Here is a 23,253-nt window from a genome sequence, read left to right as displayed (position 1 = left end):
GAAAGCCGGTGGGCTTAGCTCACCTTCGATTTTGGGGGTGACAGGTTCCCTTTAACCTTTTTTCCCACCATTTCTAATTTTTGTTTTCTCACTTTGGCTTTCTCCTCATCTTCTTCCAAGAGCTGTAAAGTCTTTATGGTTTCTATCAATATAACCGTATGAGAGTTGTTGTTTTTTTGTGAGATGAGATTAATCTTTGAGTACGACCATCTACTTTACCATATACTGAAAAATGGGGGAAAGAAATCTGTATGAGGTAGAATCATGAAAAATACACAATTTTGCCATTTTTGCTCTGGTTTCATTTTAATGGCATTCATTATACAGCAAATACAACTGCACTTTTTGTCAGCCGGTCCATAAGCTTATGGTACATTTTTACATATAGTCTCATGCTTAAAAAAAAAAAGGTCTACATTTTCTGAGACCCCATAATGCTTTCAAATTTTCTTCATCACTCTGCGTGTATTTTGCTAGGTGACCTATAGTTTTTATTGCAGTATGTACAACTTTATATTTCAATGTTTGGGGTGGCTATGCAATCCAAATATGGCAACTCTAGCGGCTTTAACCCCTTAGTGACGGAGCCAATTTGGTACTTAATGACCAAACCTATTTTTACAATTCTAACCACTGTCACTTTATAAGGTTATAGCTCTAGAACGCTTCAACGGATCCCACCGATTCTGAGATTCTTGTTTCGTGACATATTGTACTTCATGTTAGTGGTAAAAAAATTTCGATATAACTTGCATTTATTTGTGAAAAAAAATGGCAAATATTTGGAAAATTTTCCAATTTTCAAACTTTTAATTTTTGCACCTTTAAATCAGAGAGTTATGTCGCACAAAATAGTTAATAATTAATAAATAACATTTCCCACATGTCATCTTTACATCAGCATAATTTTGGAAACATAATTTTTTTGTTAGGACGTTATAAGGGTTAAAAGTTGACCAGCGATTTCTCATTTTTCCAACAAATTTTACAAAACCATTTTTTAGGGACCACCTCACATTTGAAGTGACTTTGGGGGGGTCAATATAACAGAAAATACCCAAAAGTGACACCATTCTAAAAACTGCACCCCTCAAGGTGCGCAAAAAATCAAAAATCAATCAAGAAGTTTATTAACCCTTCAAGTGCTTCACGAGAACTAAAGCAATGTGCAAGGAAAAAAAATGAACATTTTACTTTTTTCACAAAAAATTTACTTTGGAACCAATTTTTTTTATTTTCATAAGGGTATCAGGAGAAAATGGACCACAACATTTGTTGTGCAATTTCTCCTGAGTACGCCGATACCCATGGCCACCATCAGGGCATTACTTTCCTTACTGCTCTATGGGGCCCAGTGAGCAGCAGCTTCTGCTGATCAGGTCCCATCGTGCACTAAAATAATGTGCACTGCGGCGCACACGTCGGCGCTAGGACCCGGGAGCCTTTTGGAGCGGTGCACGGCCGTCTAACTTTAACCTAGGGTTAAAAAGAAACGCAAAGATGAAGGACTTCAGCTAGAGACGTCACTGGTGAGTCAGTGTGTTACCTGTACACTGACACTATATGCTGTATACTATATACAGAGCTCCTGTGTACAATATCACTGGTGAACACTGTATTACATGTACACTGACACTATACACTATATGTTGTATACAGAGCTTCTGTGTATAATGTCACCGGTGATCACTGTATTACCTCTACACAGACACTAAGCATACTAAGTACAGATCTCCTGTGTATAATGGAACTTGTGGTGATAGTATTTTTTTTTTTTAAATTAATGATCAGTATTGTAGTATTCAGTCACAATGTGATGGTAATATGTTGTCTGGCCATGGTGTGGCGGTATTTGTTCCTTGTATGTGCTATTATTTGGTCACTATGTAGTAGTAATATGTGGTCTGGTCATGGTGTGGTGGTATTTGTTCCTTCTACATGATATTATTCGGTCACTGTGTGGTGGTAATATGTGGTCTGGTCATGTTGTGTTAGTATTTTTTCCTTGCATGTGGTATTATTGGTTACCATGTGGTGGTAATATGTGGTCTGGACATGGTGCGGTGGTATTTGTCCCTTGTATGTGATATTGTTCGGTTACTGTGGTGGTAATATGTGGTCTGGACATGATGTGGAGGTATTTCTTCATTGTATGTAGTATTATAGGTCACTATGTGGTGGTAATATGATGTCTGGTCATGGTGTGGTAGTATTTGTCCCTTGTATGTGGTATTATTGGTCATTTTAAAAATTGAAAAATTAATAAAAATATACCTAAATTGTATTGCATATTTTAACAAATGTTTACTAGGATAGAGTAGAGTAGGGCCTGGCCAAATGAGTCTACCTTGTTGTCGTGGCAGATTAAAAAAATCTTTTGGCCAAAACAAAAGCTGCTGGCTATGGTAATGAGAACTGTTAATGTGTGATTGGTGAGAAGTGAAGTTTTTCTAAAAAAGATAGTGGTGGGACTGTGGACAGTTTGAGGAGTGGAGGCGGGGCTGGGGTGGAGTCTGGGCAGAGTCTGAAGAGGGCCAAAAAAATTTGCCAGTATGGGGCCCAAAATTCTTAGTGGCAGCCCTGCCGATACCCCATATGTAGGGAAAAGCCACTCTTTGGGTGCATGGCAGGGCTCAGAAGGGAGGGAGCACCATTTGACTTTTTGAACGCAAAGTTGGCTGGAATCAATGGTGGTGCCATGTCGCGTTTGGAGACCCCCTGATGTGCCTACACAGTGGAACCCCCAATTCTAACTCCAACCCTAACCCCAACACACCCCTAACCCTAATCCCAACCCTAGCCATAAGCCTAACCAAACCTAACCCTAACACACCCCTAACCCTAATCCCAACTCTAACTGTAATCCCAAACATAATCACAAGCCTAACCCTAGCCCAACCAAAAGTTTAGCCCAACCCTACCTCTAGCCTCAACCCTAACCCTAACTTTAGCCCAACCCTAACCCTAACTTTGGCCCAACCCTAACCCTAAGTTTAGCCCAACCCAAACCCTAACTTTAGCCCAACCCTAACTTTAGCCCAACCCTAACCCTAACTTTAGTCCAACTCTAACCCTAACTTTAGCCCAATCCAAAGCCTAACTTTAGCCCAACCCTAACTTTAGCCCAACCCCAACCCTAACTTTAGCTTAACCCTAACTTTACACCAACCCTAACCCTAATGGACAAATGGAAATACATTTTTTTTATTTTATTATTTTTACCTAACTTAAGGTGGTGATAAAGTGGGGTTTAATTTTCTTTTTTTTTTATTTTGATCACTGTGATAGGATCTATCACAGTGATCAAAATGAACCAATAGGAAAAACTTCCTATTGTTGCCGGGTGCCGGCCGGCAGATCTTGGTGGGTGCACTGCGCACGCGCCAGCCATTTTCTCTCGGAAGAAGACGCCGGCAGCCCTGGAAACTTTATAGGGAATTGCAGGGATAATGGAAGTACCAGGGGGGGGGGATCGGAGAGCCCTATTTTGCTCTCCTCTGATGTGCGATCACATCAGAGGAGAGAAAGAAATTAAATGCAAAATCTGACTTTTTTTCTTTTCTTTTTTTACGGTCGCCGTTATACCATTAATAACGGCGGTCCCCCAGTAGCCGAGACCCCAGAGAAATTCTGACTCTGGGTTAAAAAGAGGCGCTGAGGCATTAGTACCCTTAACTGCCGCCCTTAAAAGGAGTTTCGGCAGTCGTTAAGGGGTTAATATAAATTTTAATGGCACTGTACAGGATATTTTACTTTGATGAATCAGACTTACATGGAAGCGACAATACCAAGTATGATGTCTTCTTTTTTTGATAATTTTTTACAATTATGGGATGGGAAAAACTTTCTGACAAGGGACCATAACACTTTTGCTAATTTTCCAATAAACTGAAGTACTGATGTCCTGCCACAGTAGGACAGTTTTCCCATCCTGTAAATGTAAAAAAATTATAACAAGCAAATAAATAAAAGAGAAAAGAAAAAAGGTAGGACTCAATAGGCCCCTCAGCTGTCGTCACAACACCATCATGGGAGGATGGCAATGGGGTTTACAGCGGGAACGTGCTTTGCTTCACCCCTTTAAAGCTGCAGTCACTATTGTCAGTGACATCTAAGGTGTTTAACAGCAGAGATCAGAGTTAGCACACATCACTGCAGTTCCATTCAGGTGCTAGCTGTGTATCCCAGTCGTTATACATTGGGAGCTGACATATGTTTATACACTACATGTCAGGGAGGGATTAAATCTGTGTTAATGCAGTGTGTTTTGGAGTTCTGCATAAAACAAATTAACACTGACCGCTCCCAAGAATGTGTTAAAAAATTATTCAGCACATAATGTGGATCCCCAGATAATGCCATCAAATGTATAGATGTGGATCTCATCAAAGGGACCTGCATCTTGCTCCAAAATGGGGCCCTGTCACTGCAGGCAACAGAGAGATGGTCAAAATTCTCAGACAAATGAAAGAAAATTCTGACCACATCTCCATTGACAGCAGTCCTCGTCAGGCCCCCATTTTTTGAGATTGACACAGGTAACGATGTTGTGACTTGCTATACATCCTGTAGATATGCAAAAATCTACAAGATGGCAATATAGTGAACACTACTGATAGATGTTTTATTTTCACAAAAAATTAGAAGCGTATTATCATTATCTCAATGAGAATGACATACTGTGTATTAAATGTACAAATGCATGGAAGGGGAGGAATGAAGATCGAACATTACCTGGGAGATATACTCATACTCCACAAAGTACTCTGGCACGACCAGTTCAGTGTCAAACACAAACCACTCGCACCGGCGGAGGCTGCAGTCACAGCTTTCATGATCCTTGGAAGAACAAGATTCTGAAAGTGTGAAAAAAATGCAGGTTAACCCCTTAATGACAGCCAATACGTCTTTTAACTGACCTGAGATATTAGAGAATATCATCCCTACAGGTGACAATCCAGCAGCTGTCGGTTGTGCACTATAGCTGACAACTTGCTGTATCAGCCATGATCAGTGTTTGCACCATTCAAATTTGTTTAACCCCTTAGATGCTGCTGTCAATAGTGACTACATCATTATAAATGGTTAACAGAGTGTGGCTTCCTCTTTATCCAAATTGGTGCCCTCAGATCATGATTGTGTGGTCCTGATGTTTGCCATGGCAATTCACGACCAAACAGCGGCCTTAGAGTCTGTCAGCTGTAGTAATCTGTTCAGAAGTTAGAGACATTTAGGTGGTAAAAATGCACATTTTCATTTCTGTCATACCACTTTGCATTAATTCCTGTAAAGCACCTGTAGGGTTAATAAACTACCTGACTGCAGTTTTCAATATGTCTAGGGGTGCTGTTATTAAAATGGTATCACTTTTGGGGGTTTCCCAATATATGAGACCCCTAAAGTCACTTCAAACATGGATAAGTCCCTAAAAAAATAAATTTAGTAAATTTCCTTGAAAAAATGACAAATTGCTGCTACATTTTTAAACCTCCTAAAATGCTAACAAAATAAAATAACATTTTACAAATGGTGCTGATATAAAGCAGACATGTGGGAAATGTTATTTATTAATGGTTCGCTGTGGTGTGACCATCTGGATTAAAGGGATAAACATTCAAATTTAGAAAATTGCAAATTTTTTAACATTTGTCTAAAATTTTTGATATTTTTTATAAATAAACACAAAACATATTGACTTAAATTTACCATTATCATGAAGTATAATGTGTCATGAAAAAACAGTCTCAAAATCACTGGGATTTGTTGAAGCGTTGCAGAGTTATTATCACATAAAGTGACACTGGTTAGATTTAAAAAATGTGGCTCCGTCACTAAGGGGTTAATCTTAGTTTCATCTATCCAAAGAATGCTTTTCCAGAACTGGGCATCTTTAGATTGTTTTTGGCAAAGTCTAATCTGGCCTTTCTATATTTAAGGCTGATTAATGATTTGCACCTTGTAGTGAACCCTCGGTATTTTCTCTCATTAAGTCTTCTCCTTAAGGGAGTTTTAGACACTGAAACACCTACTTCCTGGAGAGTGTTCTTCACTTGGGTGGATGTTCTGAAGGGATTTTTGTTTACCATGCAAAGTAATCTGCGATTATGCACCACTGCTGTCCTCAGTGGACATCAAAACGTTTTTGAGTTGCCAAGCTCAACAGTGCGCTTTTCATTTTTGCAGAATGTACCAAACTGATGATTTGTCCACTTCTAACATTTCTGCTCTCTCTGATGGATTTCTTCTTTTTTTCTAAGCCTAATGACAGTCTGTTTCTCTTTTATTGAGAGCTCCTAAGACCGCATGTTGTAAGTTCACAGCAACATCTTCCAAGTGCAAATGCCCCACCTGGAATCAGCTCCAGACCTTTTACCTACTTCAATGATGATAGATTAACCAGGTAACAGTCCATGCAGTCCATTTAAAATCTTTTAAGATAATTATCCAATTACTTTTAAAAAGAGGAATCTACATATTAAAGAGCTGTAATTCTTAAACCCTTACTCCAATTAGGATGTGAATACACTCAAATTAAAGATGAAAGTCTTTAAGCCCATATTGATTACATAAATGTATTCTAAATATGTTTTGGTAAACAGATATTATTATATTTTTGCTCCTGCCAAGGGCATAGAATTTGTATTGTATGGTTATCCTCCTGCACAGCAAAAATATACTAAGAAGTCATCTGGCTTTCTAAGAAATTGACCTAGTCTCTGTCTATTAAAGAGAAAGTAAATATAAGCTCCGATGAGGACAGGGAGAGACGTGAATGGTGATAATCTCTCTACCGTATATGAAGAATATGTCGGTATGAGGCAGTGACAGGTGTTATACGCCAAGGTCGCAATGTGTCCCCCAGGATGCTCATATTAAGACCGCTGGAGTGCTTTGCAGTCACAGCTAAAGCTGTGATTGCAGTGCACAATAAAAGTAAGTATGGTCTTGGGCAAGCTATTTGCCCAAGGCAGATTTAAGAAAGCACGGCATGGGCTTTTACTTTTGGAGCGATCTACAGGATGATAGTGGGTTGCTCTCTCCAGGCCGGGTCTTACAAGAGGCCCATGGCCATAGATTCCATTTTAAAAACCCCGAAGCAGAGAGTTGGGTGTGTCAGTCTTGGTTTGCAAACTACAGAGCACGTGGCTCTGCAAAGCTTTAGCCTGTGTGAAGTAACACGGAGCCAAAAGACATGGCACCCCCTCAGTGTACATGGCGGTACAGTCGCCCACGGCAACAGTTCTCGGACACGGACTGTCTTGTTTCCCGGCTGCGAACCGGAAGATACCGTGTGCCATTTATTTTGTGAGTTTTGGACATTAAATACGTTTACTTTGAACTTTCCTGGGTCACTGCCTCATCACTGCACAGTGTGAACACCGATGCACTACAGTTATACAGGCTATGTAAGTAATGGAAAATAGGTTCGATCATCCACTGTAGAGATGGGATAATCGATATGCAGGACTCTGGTTCATCGGACAGATGAGTACTCTGTGATCACTGTGTGCGAGGCCTGCAAATATCCTCTTTTGATCAGCCAGGTCTGGCGCACACCACCACTGCCCTGATATACATTCTATTTACAAAAATGCTGCCAGCTGCAGTCAGTAAGGATTGCTTTAAGCTCAAATAGTGCCCCATACCCTCTATATAGAAATCTGTGGGCCACTATCAGAATGGCCAATGCAAAACTACTTACCGTGTCATTCTAAAAAACAAATTAGTCTGAGTTACAAGGTACAGTCATTATTGCAGCATCTATAAAGTGTTTTAATACATTTTTATCCAATTAATGCAAAACTCACCATCTTCTACAGAACACGGAGTGCTGTCGCTCACCCTCAGAGGTCTAAAGACTGATTTAGCATCTGGATAATTTGCAGGATTAATAGGCAGGAACTCTTGTGCTTGAACACTCTGGCCAAGAAACACTTTAGAGATGATAAGTTTACCTAAGGTTAAAAAAAAAGAAAAAAATGGCTGAATTTTATAAAAAAAAATACTAAAATACAATTATGGTGTGTATGTGTCCCATTTATGTTAAGTGCAAGTTGCAGGAGGCCTAATCAACAACTATACTGAATAGATGGGTTCTACAGTAATATCCTCCCAATATCACTGGAAAGATTGGATACATTTTGGTGAGGGTATGTGTAATTTTCACAATTGTTAAATCCCATCCACATCATTGCTACTGCAGAACACAGATGATTTCCTGCCTGGAAAATCTGCTGCATTCACTCCCTGTAGGAACGTACCTATATCTCAGATTGCTGCCTCTGGATAGAAGGGAGGCCCGCAAACCTCTTACCTTCCAGCATCCCTGGTGCTGCTTTTGATTAGTCAGGGCAGGCTAATCAAAAGCTGCGCCGGGGACACCGAAAGGCAGGAGATTCATGGGCTTCCCTTTTGCCGCCAGGTCCAACTGACCTGGACCGGAGTTCCAAGAATTGATCCACTCACCTCTATTCATCAAAGTGGGTCATGATAAATTTGATGGCACTTTAGACTATCTAGTCTGAGTTTACATCTGCTATTAATTGGCTTACTGATCCAATAACCTGCGCCCAAATTTTGGTGCATGTTGCATTTCAACCTATGCTCTGTTGCAAATGTGTCTTGGCTGGGCCACACTCTGCTCCCTTCCCCTATTGCTGCTGCCCTTTACTGTGCTCCACGTCTGGTTTTACACGTGACCCGGCATGTGTCACATTACATTATCTCCTTAGGTCCAGTTGGACATACTAATGTCTGAGTGTTAAGATAGTATTGTGTTCTGCTGTTTGTTTGGACCCTGTTTGTTCAGACTTCTGTAATTCTGCATGTGTCACATAGGGTCCAACTTGTCAACCCATCACTTGCAGCAAGCTCTATGAAATTACATTTAGAGACTAATCACTATGCTGCATTTATCTCTGCAAACTCTGGTAATATTGACTTGCTAGTTAACCCTCTGAACATCACAAACTGCTATTAGAGATTCTACCAGCTACCTCTGCCTGCTGCTTCAGACCAGCCATTATTATCCTTGTCATCTGCCCTCCTGGTTCTGTGTCTTCCAGCGTATCCTGCCTCACCTGTTTGTCTGCTGAACAGATGTCCGCATCCTACTGTTTCACGTGCCACATAGCTTGTTGTACCAACACTGAGGCCATATATCCATCCTGACATACAGCTTTGTGAATCCAGCTCACCAGGTCAGCCTAACATACTCCCTTTCCATTGAGCCACCAGTTATTTTTTATTTTTTTATTTTACTGCACGCTTAGGACATATGTAAGTTACCCAAAAAAAATGTTTGCAAACCACTTTACATCTCCCCGATTGTGTGGAAATCATTGTAAATGTTGTATACTAGCTTGGATGCAGAGTAATATATCTCCATAATGGTGATAACGTTGAGGCTGGAAAATTAGAGATGACAGCATATGTTTGGTTTCGAGGAAATGCTGAAAGTATTATTCTGTCTAGAATAACATGTTCATTGAACCAAGCAGTTGTGTCACCCTCCGCTCGTCCCCCGATTATTCCCTAAGTGATTACATGGAATGCGATTAATTCACTGTATCCATTAGTCAGGCAAATCCCCACACTGGATCTGTCTGTCATCTATCATTTCGTGTATCATTTATGTGCCCTTGTAATTAGTTTACCGTATTTAAAAAGTCCCGAATCATAATGATCTGTCTCCTGGTTTGTTTCTTGCTCCAATTTAGAAGTCTCATACAATCCTAAACTGTTGGAGAGAAGAACAGCTTCTTCTTGTTCCTGATCATACAACTGTGGAAAACACATAATGACATGGCAAAGATGAAGACAATGGTGAATGAAATGTATTATGGCTAAGGCAAGACACAGAGTTTGTCACAATTCTGCAGCTTTTCTACTAATTACATTAATTAGGATATAACGAACTCTTATGGCTCTGGCCAGGGGCCTTTCGCTGCTTGCCTAAATAGAGAAAAAGAAAAAAGGGATCCGCTCTGCCGGGCCTGGCTGACATCTTTTTCAGAAGCGGTGGAAGGTTCAGAGTGACAGCTTTCGCTGTGAACACTGAACCGAAACCAGTTATGGTCCTTGGACTTTCAGGAGATCCGATAAAAAGTAAATCAAGATGATTGGATCTCTGCAAAATAACCTAAGGAAATGTTAAAAAAAATATTAGGAAATGTTCTCCTTCTTCCTTGAGATAAGCGCACATCTTCATTCTAATTAACCTCTTTTCTCAGCAGCAATTTTCATTCTGGATCTTTATTATTAATAATAATAATAATAATAATAATAATAGTAATAATAATAATAATAGCTTTGGTTTCTTCCTTCCCTTTTTCAAAGAGTCAAAACATTTTTATTTTTCCATTGACATAGCCATGTAAGGGATTCATTTATTTAGTTTGTGTTGCTATTTTCATAACTCTTTTTTTGTATTTTTCCATCAACGGAACTCTATTATTAGGGCATGTTTTTTGGTGGTGAGGAGATATTTTTATTAATACCATTTTGGAACATACAGTGTTTTAATCACTTTTTTTCTTGGTCGTTTCATTGGGGGACACAGGAGACCATGGGTGTACGTTGCTGCCGCCAGGAGGCTGACACTAAGAATTACAACGAAGAAAAAAAAAGTCATTTCCTCCCCAGCAAGCTACACCCGCCTACTGGCATCCAAACTATTCAGTTTAGCTTAGGGTCACAAAGGAGAAAACCACAAGTAACATAGTAACATAGTTAGTAAGGCCGAAAAAAGACATTTGTCCATCCAGTTCAGCCTATATTCCTATATTCCATCATAATAAATCCCCAGATCTACATCCTTCTACAGAACCTAATAATTGTATGATACAATATTGTTCTGCTCCAGGAAGACATCCGGGCCTCTCTTGAACCCCTCGACTGAGTTCGCCATCACCACCTCCTCAGGCAAGCAATTCCAGATTCTCACTGCCCTAACAGTAAAGAATCCTCTTCTATGTTGGTGGAAAAACCTTCTCTCCTCCAGACGCAAAGAATGCCCCCTTGTGCCCGTCACCTTCCTTGGTATAAACAGATCCTCAGCGAGATATTTGTATTGTCCCCTTATATACTTATACATGGTTATTAGATCGCCCCTCAGTCGTCTTTTTTCTAGACTAAATAATCCTAATTTCGCTAATCTATCTGGGTATTGTAGTTCTCCCATCCCCTTTATTAACTTTATTGCCCTCCTTTGTACTCTCTCTAGTTCCATTATATCCTTCCTGAGCACCGGTGCCCAAAACTGGACACAGTACTCCATGTGCGGTCTAACTAGGGATTTGTACAGAGGCAGTATAATGCTCTCATCATGTGTATCCAGACCTCTTAATGCACCCCATGATCCTGTTTGCCTTGGCAGCTGTTGCCTGGCACTGGCTGCTCCAGGTAAGTTTATCATTAACTAGGATCCCCAAGTCCTTCTCCCTGTCAGATTTACCCAGTGGTTTCCCGTTCAGTGTGTAATGGTGATATTGATTCCTTCTTCCCATGTGTATAACCTTACATTTATCATTGTTAAACCTCATCTGCCACCTTTCAGCCCAAGTTTCCAACTTATCCAGATCCATCTGTAGCAGAATACTATCTTCTCTTGTATTGACTGCTTTACATAGTTTTGTATCATCTGCAAATATCAATATTTTACTGTGTAAACCTTCTACCAGATCATTAATGAATATGTTGAAGAGAACAGGTCCCAATACCGACCCCTGCGGTACCCCACTGGTCACAGCGACCCAGTTAGAGACTATACCATTTATAACCACCCTCTGCTTTCTATCACTAAGCCAGTTACTAACCCATTTACACACATTTTCCCCCAGACCAAGCATTCTCATTTTGTGTACCAACCTCTTGAGCGGCACGGTATCAAACGCTTTGGAAAAATCGAGATATACCACGTCCAATGACTCACCGCGGTCTAGCCTATAGCTTACCTCTTCATAAAAACTGATTAGATTGGTTTGACATGAGCGATTTCTCATAAACCCATGCTGATATGGAGATAAACAGTTATTCTCATTGAGATAATCCAGAATAACATCCTTCAGAAACCCTTCAAATATTTTACCAACAGTAGAGGTTAGACTTACTGGCCTATAATTTCCAGGTTCACTTTTAGAGCCCTTTTTGAATATTGGCACCACATTTGCTATGCGCCAGTCCTGCGGAACAGACCCCGTCGCTATAGAGTCCCTAAAAATAAGAAATAATGGTTTATCTATTACATTACTTAGTTCTCTTAGTACTCGTGGGTGTATGCCATCCGGACCCGGAGATTTATCTATTTTAATCTTATTTAGCCGGTTTCGCATCTCTTCTTGGGTTAGATTGGTGACCCTTAATATAGGGTTTTCATTGTTTCTTGGGATTTCACCTAGCATTTCATTTTCCACCGTGAATACCGTGGAGAAGAAGGTGTTTAATATGTTAGCCTTTTCCTCATCATCTACAACCATTCTTTCCTCACTATTTTTTAAGGGGCCTACATTTTCAGTTTTTATTCTTTTACTATTGATATAGTTGAAGAACAGTTTGGGATTAGTTTTACTCTCCTTAGCAATGTGCTTCTCTGAATCTCCAGACCAGTTTCTGCCAAAAGTTATATTTTTAATTTTCAAATTTGTTTTTTTCCTTTATTAATTGATGGTGCAGGGTTGGTGGAAGAGCAACAACGTCCTCCTTCCCATAAACATGTAACTCAAGTCAATTCGGCTTGCCCTAACACATTGGCAGGATCGGCCATTGGGTCTCCCAGTACAGGTGTAGTGCGACAATGTCATCGCCATGATCTACATCAACCAACAAGGAGGAAATCTGTGTCATCAAGCAATGTCAGTGGTCTCTCTGATCCCTGACTGGGCAGAACTAAGAATCCCAGCTGTGTCAATAGTCCATTACCTTGGGACGTTGACGCCTCCTGACGAAGCCTGCAACGGCGAAACGTGCGTTGAGGCCCTCTCCTGTCCACACCACGCCGGAGCCCTTGTCCACCATGTCCCAAGGTAATGTACCGGTCATTCTCTCAGCATGCACACTTTATGCCTAGGACTGTGGGACAGGCACTAGGTTTATCTCTTATGCCCTTTTCTGAATATGCACAGCATTAGTATTATACGTACCAATAGAGTTGCTCCATGTATATGTTAGTTACTTTCATATTTATTTGATACCTCCATCATTTTCCCTTTTTCTGGGCATTTTTTATGCTCAGTTTACTGTGCAACATCAGCATTTACCCTATTTGGCATTATTCAATTTTTGGGCATTTTTCCGGCGTGTTTGTGCTCAGGTTACCTGGATTCGCTGTGTCTTTCTCCAGCCACTTGTTAACATCCTTTTGGGCTGGGGTTTTTTTTGTTGGCACGCCTCCCCTCCCACCGTTTTTTGTCCATTTTTTATTATTGTATGTTTGTGTATTTGACACTTCAATAAAATTATTTGCTTTTTGGTACCTCTTTTGCTTGGTTGCTGTTCTGTCGCTTATATTTGCCTTTTCCATTCTGCAACCTAGCGGATTTTTTATAGGTTTATATGTTATGGCATAGAGGTAAGCCCTCTGTCGGCCAAGAGGGCATTTTTGGTCCTTGAGTCTGGTTTGGCCTTCAGCCAGTCCTTGACCCTGTAAATTCTTTTAGAAGGACTTGGCTTCCAGACCGCAAGTCAAGACATTTCTTCAGTGTGTGGAACACTCGGTTCCTCCTTACTGGCCTTCTTTGGACCCCTGGGACCTTAATCTGATTCTCAGGACTTTGCAGAGTCGTCCTTTCAAGCCAATCCACAGCATTTCCCCACTCTGGCTTTCCCAGAAGGTGGTGTTCCTGATCGCCATCAGGGAAGTTTATGAACTATGTGCCCTGCCCTGTTGCTCTCCTTTTCTTACCCTTCACCTGGACAAAGTGGTGTTGCATCTAGTGCCTTCGTTCCTTCTCAACTTGGTTTATTCCTTCCATCTTAGAGATCGCTTTTCCTTGTCTTCGTTCTTCTCCTTCTAATCTTGTGCAGAAATCATTACAGTGTTTGGACCTGGTCCGAGCTGTGCTTCACTACTTGAAGGTGACAGCTTCCTTCAGAGATTAAGATTCCCTACTCGCCATTCCAGATGGACCTCGCCAGGGTCTTTCTACCTCAAAGGCGACCATGGCCCGCTGAATTCGTTCTGCTACCCTGGAAGCTTATTTAGCCAAGAACAAATCACCCCCGTCGTGGGTGAAGGCTAATTCCACTCAAGCTCCAGTCTTGACTTTATAAAGCTGACACATAATAGTCCTCTGTTCACGCCTTTTCAAAATTTTACAGAGTCCATACCTTCGCTTTGGCGAATGCGAGTCTGGGCAGAAAGGTACTACAGGCGGCATTTGCTTAGGTTACCTTATGAGGGAATTGTCCTAATCATTTTTACACATTTATTATTATTTCCCACTCTAGGGACTGCTTTGGGCTGTCCCATGGTCTCCTGAGTAGTCTAATGAAAAGACTGAGAAAAGAGTATTTTTATATTTACTGTAAAATCTCTTTCTCGTAGTCTTCACTGGGGACACAGTACCTGCCCCTTTGTTCATGTGGCCCCTTTGGCAGTGGGTGTCTATATTAATAATGAATTGTCTTTTCTGCTTCTCCTACTACTTTTCTCAGTAACTAAATAGCTTTGTTGTCAGAAGGCAGGTATAGCCTGCCGGGGAGGAACAGACTTTTCCTGTAAGGCACCTGGCAGCGGCAGCAGCAGCGTACATCCGCAGTCTCCTGTGTCCCCCAATGAAGCGACCAAGAGATTTTACGGTAAGTACAATGGCATTTTTTGGAGGGTGTGTTGACTGAAAAACAGTAATTATGACGTTTATTCTTTGCTTGATGTTGTTTACCATATGTGTTAAGTAACTTTGTATTTTCACAAATCTGATTTTTATGAACATGGTGTGAAGAATATTGGAGATATAATTTCATGCCAATCGTTTGTATCCTATGTGGTATGGGATTATAAAACCCACTTGAGTGTTATGCTAGTTCAGCAGGGGGGGGGGAGGAGATGTCAAGGCTCTGAGTGACAGATCTCACACCCTGAGTCAGCTCAGAGCAGAACAAAAGGCATGCTTGCCATGTGGATGCCATGCAATCTAAACTGCTTTGCCGAGTCAGCTCTGATTCCATAATGAGTTATGGAGATACTAAACATCCTAGCCATACATTGTGAATATTCCCAAGATCCACAGAACATGGCAAGCGTCCGGCTGGGTCTCGACCCGTTCTAGCACCAAGGGGTATGAAGGCACAAAGAAAATCCAGCAGGAACCAGATGGCACTGCTGTGTTTGTTCTTAACGCGTAGCAGGGCCCCGGTCAGATCAGATGGCGCCAAAACTGCCACCCTAGGACAGTGCAGAATGGAGTTATGATCTTTCATAGGTTTTGGAGTTTCCAGCTGCAGAGGCAAGAGATAGAGATTTAGGTTCAGCACAGAGGGAAGTGACCAAAAGGGGATAAATGCTAGTGTATAGCCCTGTGGTCCCTCTCTCTCGGTTATGAATGTGGTCCACTTCGGAACTGGGGGTCGCATCGAGTAAGGCCTCTTTCACACATCAGTTTTTAGCTGTCAGGCTCAATCTGGCTAATTTTGATAAGAACGGATCTGTTGCAAATTGTGAAAAACTGATGTGACGGATCCGTTTTTCTGCTGGGTCCGACTCTTTTTTTTAACCTGGGGAGAGGAAGAGAGGGAGAGAGAGAGAGATTTTCCAAATGCATGATTTCATTAAAAAAAAAATGGAATCAGTCTCCGGATTCCATCAATTTACCTCACGTTTCATCAGTTTTTCGCCGGAACCGTCGCTGGGCGTTTTTTAGCCGGAAAAAACATTCCTCTGTACGTTTTCTCCGGCCACTAAGTTTTGACGGATCCAGAAAAAAACAGATGAAAAGTGAGGCCATCTGGCGCTAATACAAGTCTATGAGAAAAAAACGGATCCTTTTTTTCAAAATTCGCCGGATTGTTCCTGAGGCAAAAACCTGATGTGTGAAAGGGGCCTAAGGTGCTGAGAAGGGACCAAGGAGACAGCTGGCAGCCCATGCCCCTTGTGGCGCAGCGCACCCATAATCTAACATTTACCAGTAACTGACACATATTCTGCTTATATCTTTTGTCCTACCACTATCTGTATTTGCATATCAGATCATCTATCTATATATATAATTGTCTAAGGGTTTTTCCGTCTGTCTGTCTGTCTGTCTGTCTGTCTGTCTGTCTGTCTGTCTGTCTGTCTGTCTGTCCTGGAAATCCCGCATCTCTGATTGGTCGAGGCCGCCATGCCTCGACCAATCAGCGACGGGCACAGCATGGCGACGATGATGTCATAAAGGTTGCCTCGACAAATCAGCGACGGGCAGTCTGCCGCGAATTCGCCTCGACCAATCAGCGACGGGCACAGTATCGACGTAGATGTCATAATGGTTGCCATGGCGACGATGATGTCATAAAGGTTGCCTCGACCAATCAGCGACGGGCACAGTCTGCCGCGAATTCTCGAATCATCATTGTCCATATACTACGGGGACATGCATATTCTAGAATACCCGATGCGTTAGAATCGGGCCACAGTCTAGTATATATATAATTGTCTAAGGGTTTTTCCGTCTGTCTGTCTGTCTTTCTGTCTGTCTGTCTGTCTGTCCTGGAAATCCCGAGTCTCTGATTGGTCGAGGCCGCCAGGCCTCGACCAATCAGCGACGGGCACAGTATCGACGTAGATGTCATAATGGTTGCCATGGCGACGATGATGTCATAAAGGTTGCCTCGACCAATCAGCGACGGGCACAGTCTGCCGCAAATTTGCCTCGACCAATCAGCGACGGGCACAGTATCGACGTAGATGTCATAATGGTTGCCATGGCAACGATGATGTCATAAAGGTTGCCTTGACCAATCAGCGACGGGCACAGTCTGCCGCGAATTCTGGAATCATCATTGTCCATATACTACGGGGACCTGCATATTCTAGAATACCCGATGCGTTAGAATCGGGCCACAATCTAGTTGTATATAAGTAACCAATGTGCATAGTGTATTGTCTAGTGTGCCCTTAAGGTGATTAAATATACAACTTAACCTTGGGCCGCTCTTTTATCTCAATCCACAAGTCTGTTTCTCGGATTAACTTTCCATGCTACTGGGGCTGGTTTCTGGCCTGATATAATCTTGTTAACGGATCGGGCTTATATCTAACGATGAACTGGTGGCAGTCCTAGCGCTCTGTTTCACTGGTGCTAGTGAAAGGGGCCTCTCAGACCTGCCAGGGTTGTGAGCGAGTGAGGTGGCACGTTAGTGACTTTGTGGGCAACATCCTCTCACTACATTCCCCATGCCTCCCTAGACACGTGTGGACAGGGGATGTGTGTAAAATTGAGTCAAGCTGATCTTACGTGTCCCCAGCGGGTATGGAACGTCACGTTAATGCAAGTGAGAAGACCATACCACGTGATCTCGCTGATGTAACAGTGACGTCAGGTGGCGAGGAGTGGTTTCGCCATATGTGGTGGCAGTGGAGGGATTCTGCGTGATATCGCTGGTGTCACATGACAATAGTGAATTATATTTTTTTTAATGCCTTTATTTTTAAAGGGAGAAAAGTGGGTGATTTGACATTTTTATGTTTTTTTTTGTTTTGTTTTTTACATAATTTAATGTTTAAGAAATTTTAACCTGCAATCATATCATCGCTTGCTCTATATAATTCAAGACCACAGTATTGCAGTATATAGCTATAAAGTATTGGCGTCTATGAAGCAGAGAATATGGCTGGGCTTCACAATATTAACATAGACATGGTGGTTTTCAGAAGGGTCCTGCTGCTATGGCAGCCAAGGGGTACCCCACAATCGCTTTTGCGGGTGACTTATTGAGCATGCAAAATGGCGCAGCCCTGATGTCTGAATACATTCCGTCGGCAAGACCTATCCATTTTGTAAGGAAACATTGCCGTCTCCCTGTACAATGTGATGTATTAATAAACAACATACTTTTTGCTAACATGGATGCTGTTGTCACTCTCTTCAGCTTTGGATCTTATGGAGGATTGGAATCATCCTCTTTTTGGCATACTTGCAAACCACTACCTAGTTATCAATTTATTTGTGCTGAGATGCTGCCCTAAACTTGCTATTTATTAAACCCTTACGTCATTCCTCTGTTATGCCTCCTGAAAACGTTTCAATAAATTGAAAACTGAGCTTTACCACTTCTCTGGTAAATATAATGGCTCATTATGTGCCTTTTTTATTTTACCTGGGAATTTTTTGTGACTTTAAATCCATCTTCAAGAATTTGAAGGAGGTTATTCCTTTCAACTGATATGACTGGATTCAAGGTATAAAAAAGATATTCTAGCATTTTCTTGTAGTTCCTGGAATAAAAAGTGATAAAATGAATTAAACTGCTAAATATGAATTTACAACTATTTAATTTCTGCAATTCATCTCAAAATAAAAAAATAGAGTGATTTTTGATACTCACTGTAAAATCTCTTTCTTGGAGCCTTCATTGGGGGACACAGGTAACGATGGTGCATCCTGCCGTCACTGAGAGGCTGACACTAGGCAAAAAAGGAAAATAGCTCCTCCTCAGAAGTATACACCCACCGAAAGGCACAAAGTACCTCAGTTAGTGTTAAAACAGTAGGAGAAGCACCAAAACTCAACATATGTACCAACCCAACAACAAAGGAACATAGGCCAGTAGAGATAGTTAGGGAGGGTGCGATGTACCCCAATGAAGGCTCCAAGAAAGAGATTTTACGGTGAGTATCAAAAATCCCTCAATCTCTATCGCTCCATTGGGGGACACAGGAAACCATGGGTGTATGCTGCTGCCACTATGAGGCTGACAAGAATGCAAAGAAAACAGACTTAGATCGGCCGCTGCGTAGCCGCCGCCTGCATCACCTTCCTTCCCAGGCCTGCATAAAACAAGGCATGAGTATGAACCCTGTAAAACCTCGTGAAGGTGTGCAAAGATGACCAAGTCGCGGCCTTACAAATCTGTAAAGCCTAGGCCTGGTGACGAACTGCCCAGGAAGGCAACTTTCCATGACAGGAGAGAAAACGGAATGTCTTGAATGGGCTCAAAAGGAGCGCACTGGAGAGCACCAAGGAAAAGGTTACTGTATATACTCGAGTATAAGCCGAGAATTTCAGCCCATTTTTTTAGGCTGAAATTGCCCCTCTCGGCTTATACTCGAGTCATTCCCAGGGGTCGGCAGGGGAGGGGGAGCGGCAGCTGTCTAATCATACTCACCTGCTCCTGGCGCGGTCCCTGCATGTCCCTGGTTCTCCGGGTGCCGGCAGCTTCTTCTAGCGTTGAGCGATCACATGGTACTGCTCATTACAGTAATGAATATGGACCCAACTCCACTCCCATAGGGGTGGAGCCGCATATTCATTACTGTCGGCGCCCAGAGAATCAGGGACGTGCAGGGACCGCGCCAGGAGCAAGAGAGTATAACGGGGGCATTGCACGATATTTACCTGTCCCGCATTCCACCGCCGGGCTCCGTCTTCCGCGTCCTCTGCAGTGACGCTCAGGTCAGAGGGGGCGATGACACGATTAGTGCGCGCGCTGCTCTCTGCCTGAACTTCAGTGCAGAGGACGAGGAAGACACAGCGGCGCCCAGCGGTGGAACGAGGAAAGGTGACTACAGCAAGTGCCGGGGGCCTGAGCGACGAGAGGTGAGTATGTGATTTTTTTTTTTTTAATCGCAGCAACAGCATATGGGGCAAATGTCTCTATGGAGCATCTTATGGGGCCATAATCAGCATTTGTGCAGCAGTATATGGGGCAAATGTGTCTATGGAGCATCTTATGGGGCCATAATCAGCATTTGTGCAGCAGTATATGGGGCAAATGTCTCTATGGAGCATCTTATGAGGCCATAATCAGCATTTGTGCAGCATTATTTGGGGCAAATGTCTGTATGGAGCATCTTATGGGGCCATAATCAACATTTGTGCAGCATTATATGGGGCATATTTTAATATGGAGCATCTTATGGGGCCCATCATGAACTATATGGATTTTCAAAAACACTTAACGTACTGATATCTTAATTAATTTTACTTTTATTGGTATCTATTTTTATTTTTGACATTTACCGGTAGCTGCTGCATTTTCCACCCTGGGCTTATACTCGAGTCATTAAGTTTTACAGATTTTTGTGGCAAAACTAAGGGTCTCGGCTTATACTCGAGTATATACGGTAAGCTCTCATGGATCTATTGGAGGACGATAAGCAGGTGCCAGCTGGGCGACTCCTTGAAGAAAAGTCTTTACCTGGGAACGAGAAGCCAGATTCCATTGGAAAAGAACTGACAGAGAGGAAACTTGCCCCTTAAGATTACTGAGTGATAGACCCGAGTCAAGCCTTTCCAGTATCTGTGGTAGACACGTGAGGATGCTGGTTTTCTCGGAATAACCTGATGGGAAAAAACAGCCTCCCTCAGAACTGCGGCCTCAATGGCCATGCCATTAAACTCGGAGACTGTGAAGTCTGGTGGAAGATGGGGCCTTGCGAGAAAAGATCTGGAAGCCTCCAAGGAGCATCCATGAGCATGTTCACCAGCTCCGCATACCAGACCCGTCATGGCCAGTCAGGAGCTATCAGGATTACAGGAATACCTTCTGCCTTTATCTTTTTCACGACTCTCGGAATGAAGGTGAGGCCGAAAAAGATAAGGCAGTTGGAATTGTGACCAGGGGATTACTAGAGCATCGCAACCGGTGGCTAGCGGATCCCGGGACCTGGCTATGTACTGAGGAACCTTGTGGTTCATCCGAGACACCATCAGGTCAACGTCCGTTGAGCCCCATTTCTGGAATATTTGGCTGAAAACGGCAGGACTGAGAGACCACTTGCCTTATGCGAGACCCTGACGGCTCACAAAATTGGCTGCCCAATTTTCCACAGCTGATATGGCGGGATCGTGATGTTCCGCCCATTGCAGAATCCTGGTTACCTCTACAATAACGTATTTGCTGCGAGTCATGCCTTGATGGTTTATGTAAGCCACGGACGTGGCGTTATCAAACTGTATGCGGACTGGCTGGCCTGCAAGAAGGGACTGTCAGCGACAAAGGGCAAAGAAAATTACCTTGATCTCCAGGAGATTGATGGGGAGAGCGGCTTCTTGGGCGTTCCAGTGACCCTTCGCTATGTGATGAAGAAAGACAGCTCCCCAACCGAGGAGACTGGTATCGGTGGTGATGACCTTCTGCCAGAGAGGAAGGAAGGACTTCCATTGAAGGACTGATGCGGATAGCCTCCATTAGGTCAGGGACTGCCTCACCTTGAGAGGCTGAAGGACGGACCAGGTCCAGGGAGACAGTCCTCTTGACCCAAGCCGACAAGAGGGCCAGCTGAAGAAGACGGGTATGGAACTGGGCAAAAGCACTGCTTCCATGGTGGCAATTATCTTCCACAGAACTCTCATGCAGGACCCTAGGAGGAGAGGGGCAGGTCGCTTTAGAGTGCTGATCCCCTGGCAGAGGGATACAAACTTCTTTGGAATGAAGACATGGGCTTGGGCAGTGTCGAACCTCAAACCCAGAAACTCCAGGTGCTGAGCTGGGGTCAGGGAGGACTTCTCTCTGTTGACAATCCAGCCGAGACGGACCAGAGTATCCAGAGTGATCAAAAGACTCTGGTTGCATTCTCGGCAGGTTGGCCCCTTGATCAGAAGATTGTCCAAGTAAGAAATTATGAGAATCCCCTTGGAGCGAAGGATGGCCATGACCGCTAGGGAAGAGCAGTGAATTGATAGTGATCCTCCTGGATCGCAAACCGTAGGAATCTCTGATGCTGAACACACACAGGAATGTGAAGATAAGCATTCTAAATGTCTACTGAACAAAGAAATTCTTCCGGTTCCAAGGAGGCGATTACCGAACGTAGAGACTCCATCCTGAAATGGCGGATCCGAACATGAAGCTTGAGGTCCAAAATCGGACAGAACGATCCATCTTTTTTCTGGACTATGAAAAGATTGGAGTAGAACCCTGAAAACCATTCATTCTGGGGTATGCCTGAAGAATCCCTGGAGCCTGAGATGGGAGTCTTGGCAGGCGAGACAGAAAGAAACATCTTCTGGCGGGGGAAGAAAGGTTGATTTCTAACCGGACGTGACTATCTCTTTGACCCAGGCATCGTGGACCACTGACAACCATACTTCCCAGAAGAGAAGAATCCGGCCTCCCACCCTGGAGAGATTCCCGGGTGGGGGTGACCTGTAATGCCAAAGAGAACCTGTTGGCACGGACCCTGAAGACTTGGAAGAGCGATTCTTTGTTCGCCAATGAGGGGCTGGTTTGAAAGACTGATTCTTCCTTTCCCCTTGGGTGGAAGAGCGATCCTGCTGGGCGGACATCCCTGAAGCAGAGAGGGGCCGAAAGAAACAAAACTGAAGTGACCTCTTCTTATTAAAAAGACGTTTAGGCTTTGGATGGGGGAGCGAGGTGCTTTTTCCGCTGGTAGCATCAGAAATTATTTGATCCAGTTTGGACTTAAAAAGTCTAGAGTCCTGCAAGGCAAGACCAGTGAGGGGCTTTTTTGACGGTGGATCTGCATTCCACGCTTTCAGCCAGAGAATGCGGCGTATAGCCTCGATGTTGCTGGTAGCCCTGGTGGAACAACCGGTTGCATCCAAGGAAGCAGTCAAAAGATATTTGCTGGATTGGACAATCTGGTCTGCCAAATCTGCCAACTCATCAGGAGGAGCTGCTGCTAAAATACCCTGACAAAGCACCCCAGGTGGAGGCAAAAATGGGACAGAGGAAGGTGCCAGCTGCTTCAAAGGCTGACTTAGCCAAGGATTCAATCTATCTGTTGAATCCTTAAGAAATGTGCCGTCCGGTAGAGACAAGACTTTCTTGGAAGACAGGCGAGAGACTGGCAGATCCACATTAGGGGACTCTGCCCATCTACCAACGAGGTCTGGGCTAAAGGGATAGACAATATCTAGCTGCTTCCTTCCTGGGAAGCATTTTTCAGGGTGTTCCCAGTGTTTGGACATAATCGCTTCAAATTCCCTGTGATTAGGGAAATTACGGGAGAAACGTTATACCCGTTTGAAGGAAACGGAGTTCTCCTGAGCAGATGTCTCTTCCTCCTTTATGTTCAGAGTTTGGGTAATAGCCAAGATAAGGCTATTGACTACATCCTACATCTTTGAGGTCTGGTCCGTATCGGACTCAGACTCA

The 23,253-nt window shown here is 43.1% G+C and overlaps 1 protein-coding gene across 2 annotated transcripts in view; it reads right to left on the bottom strand.

Moving 5' to 3' along the window:
* LRRC9 (leucine rich repeat containing 9) overlaps positions 1–23,253 on the bottom strand; it is a 327,268-nt gene that overhangs the window by 227,026 nt on the left and 76,989 nt on the right. For both annotated transcript variants that reach the window (XM_077265244.1, XM_077265252.1), the window contains exons 12-15: positions 18,292–18,409; positions 9,657–9,783; positions 7,809–7,955; positions 4,735–4,856 (exon numbers count right to left, since the gene is read on the bottom strand). In XM_077265244.1, coding sequence (XP_077121359.1) covers positions 4,735–4,856; positions 7,809–7,955; positions 9,657–9,783; positions 18,292–18,409 — 514 coding nt within the window. The remainder of the gene's footprint in view (positions 1–4,734; positions 4,857–7,808; positions 7,956–9,656; positions 9,784–18,291; positions 18,410–23,253) is intronic.

The sequence above is a fragment of the Ranitomeya variabilis genome, chromosome 1 (assembly GCF_051348905.1).
Source record: "Ranitomeya variabilis isolate aRanVar5 chromosome 1, aRanVar5.hap1, whole genome shotgun sequence".
In the NCBI taxonomy this organism is placed as follows: Eukaryota; Metazoa; Chordata; class Amphibia; order Anura; family Dendrobatidae; genus Ranitomeya; species Ranitomeya variabilis.
This window is presented reverse-complemented; position numbering and strand designations above follow the sequence as displayed.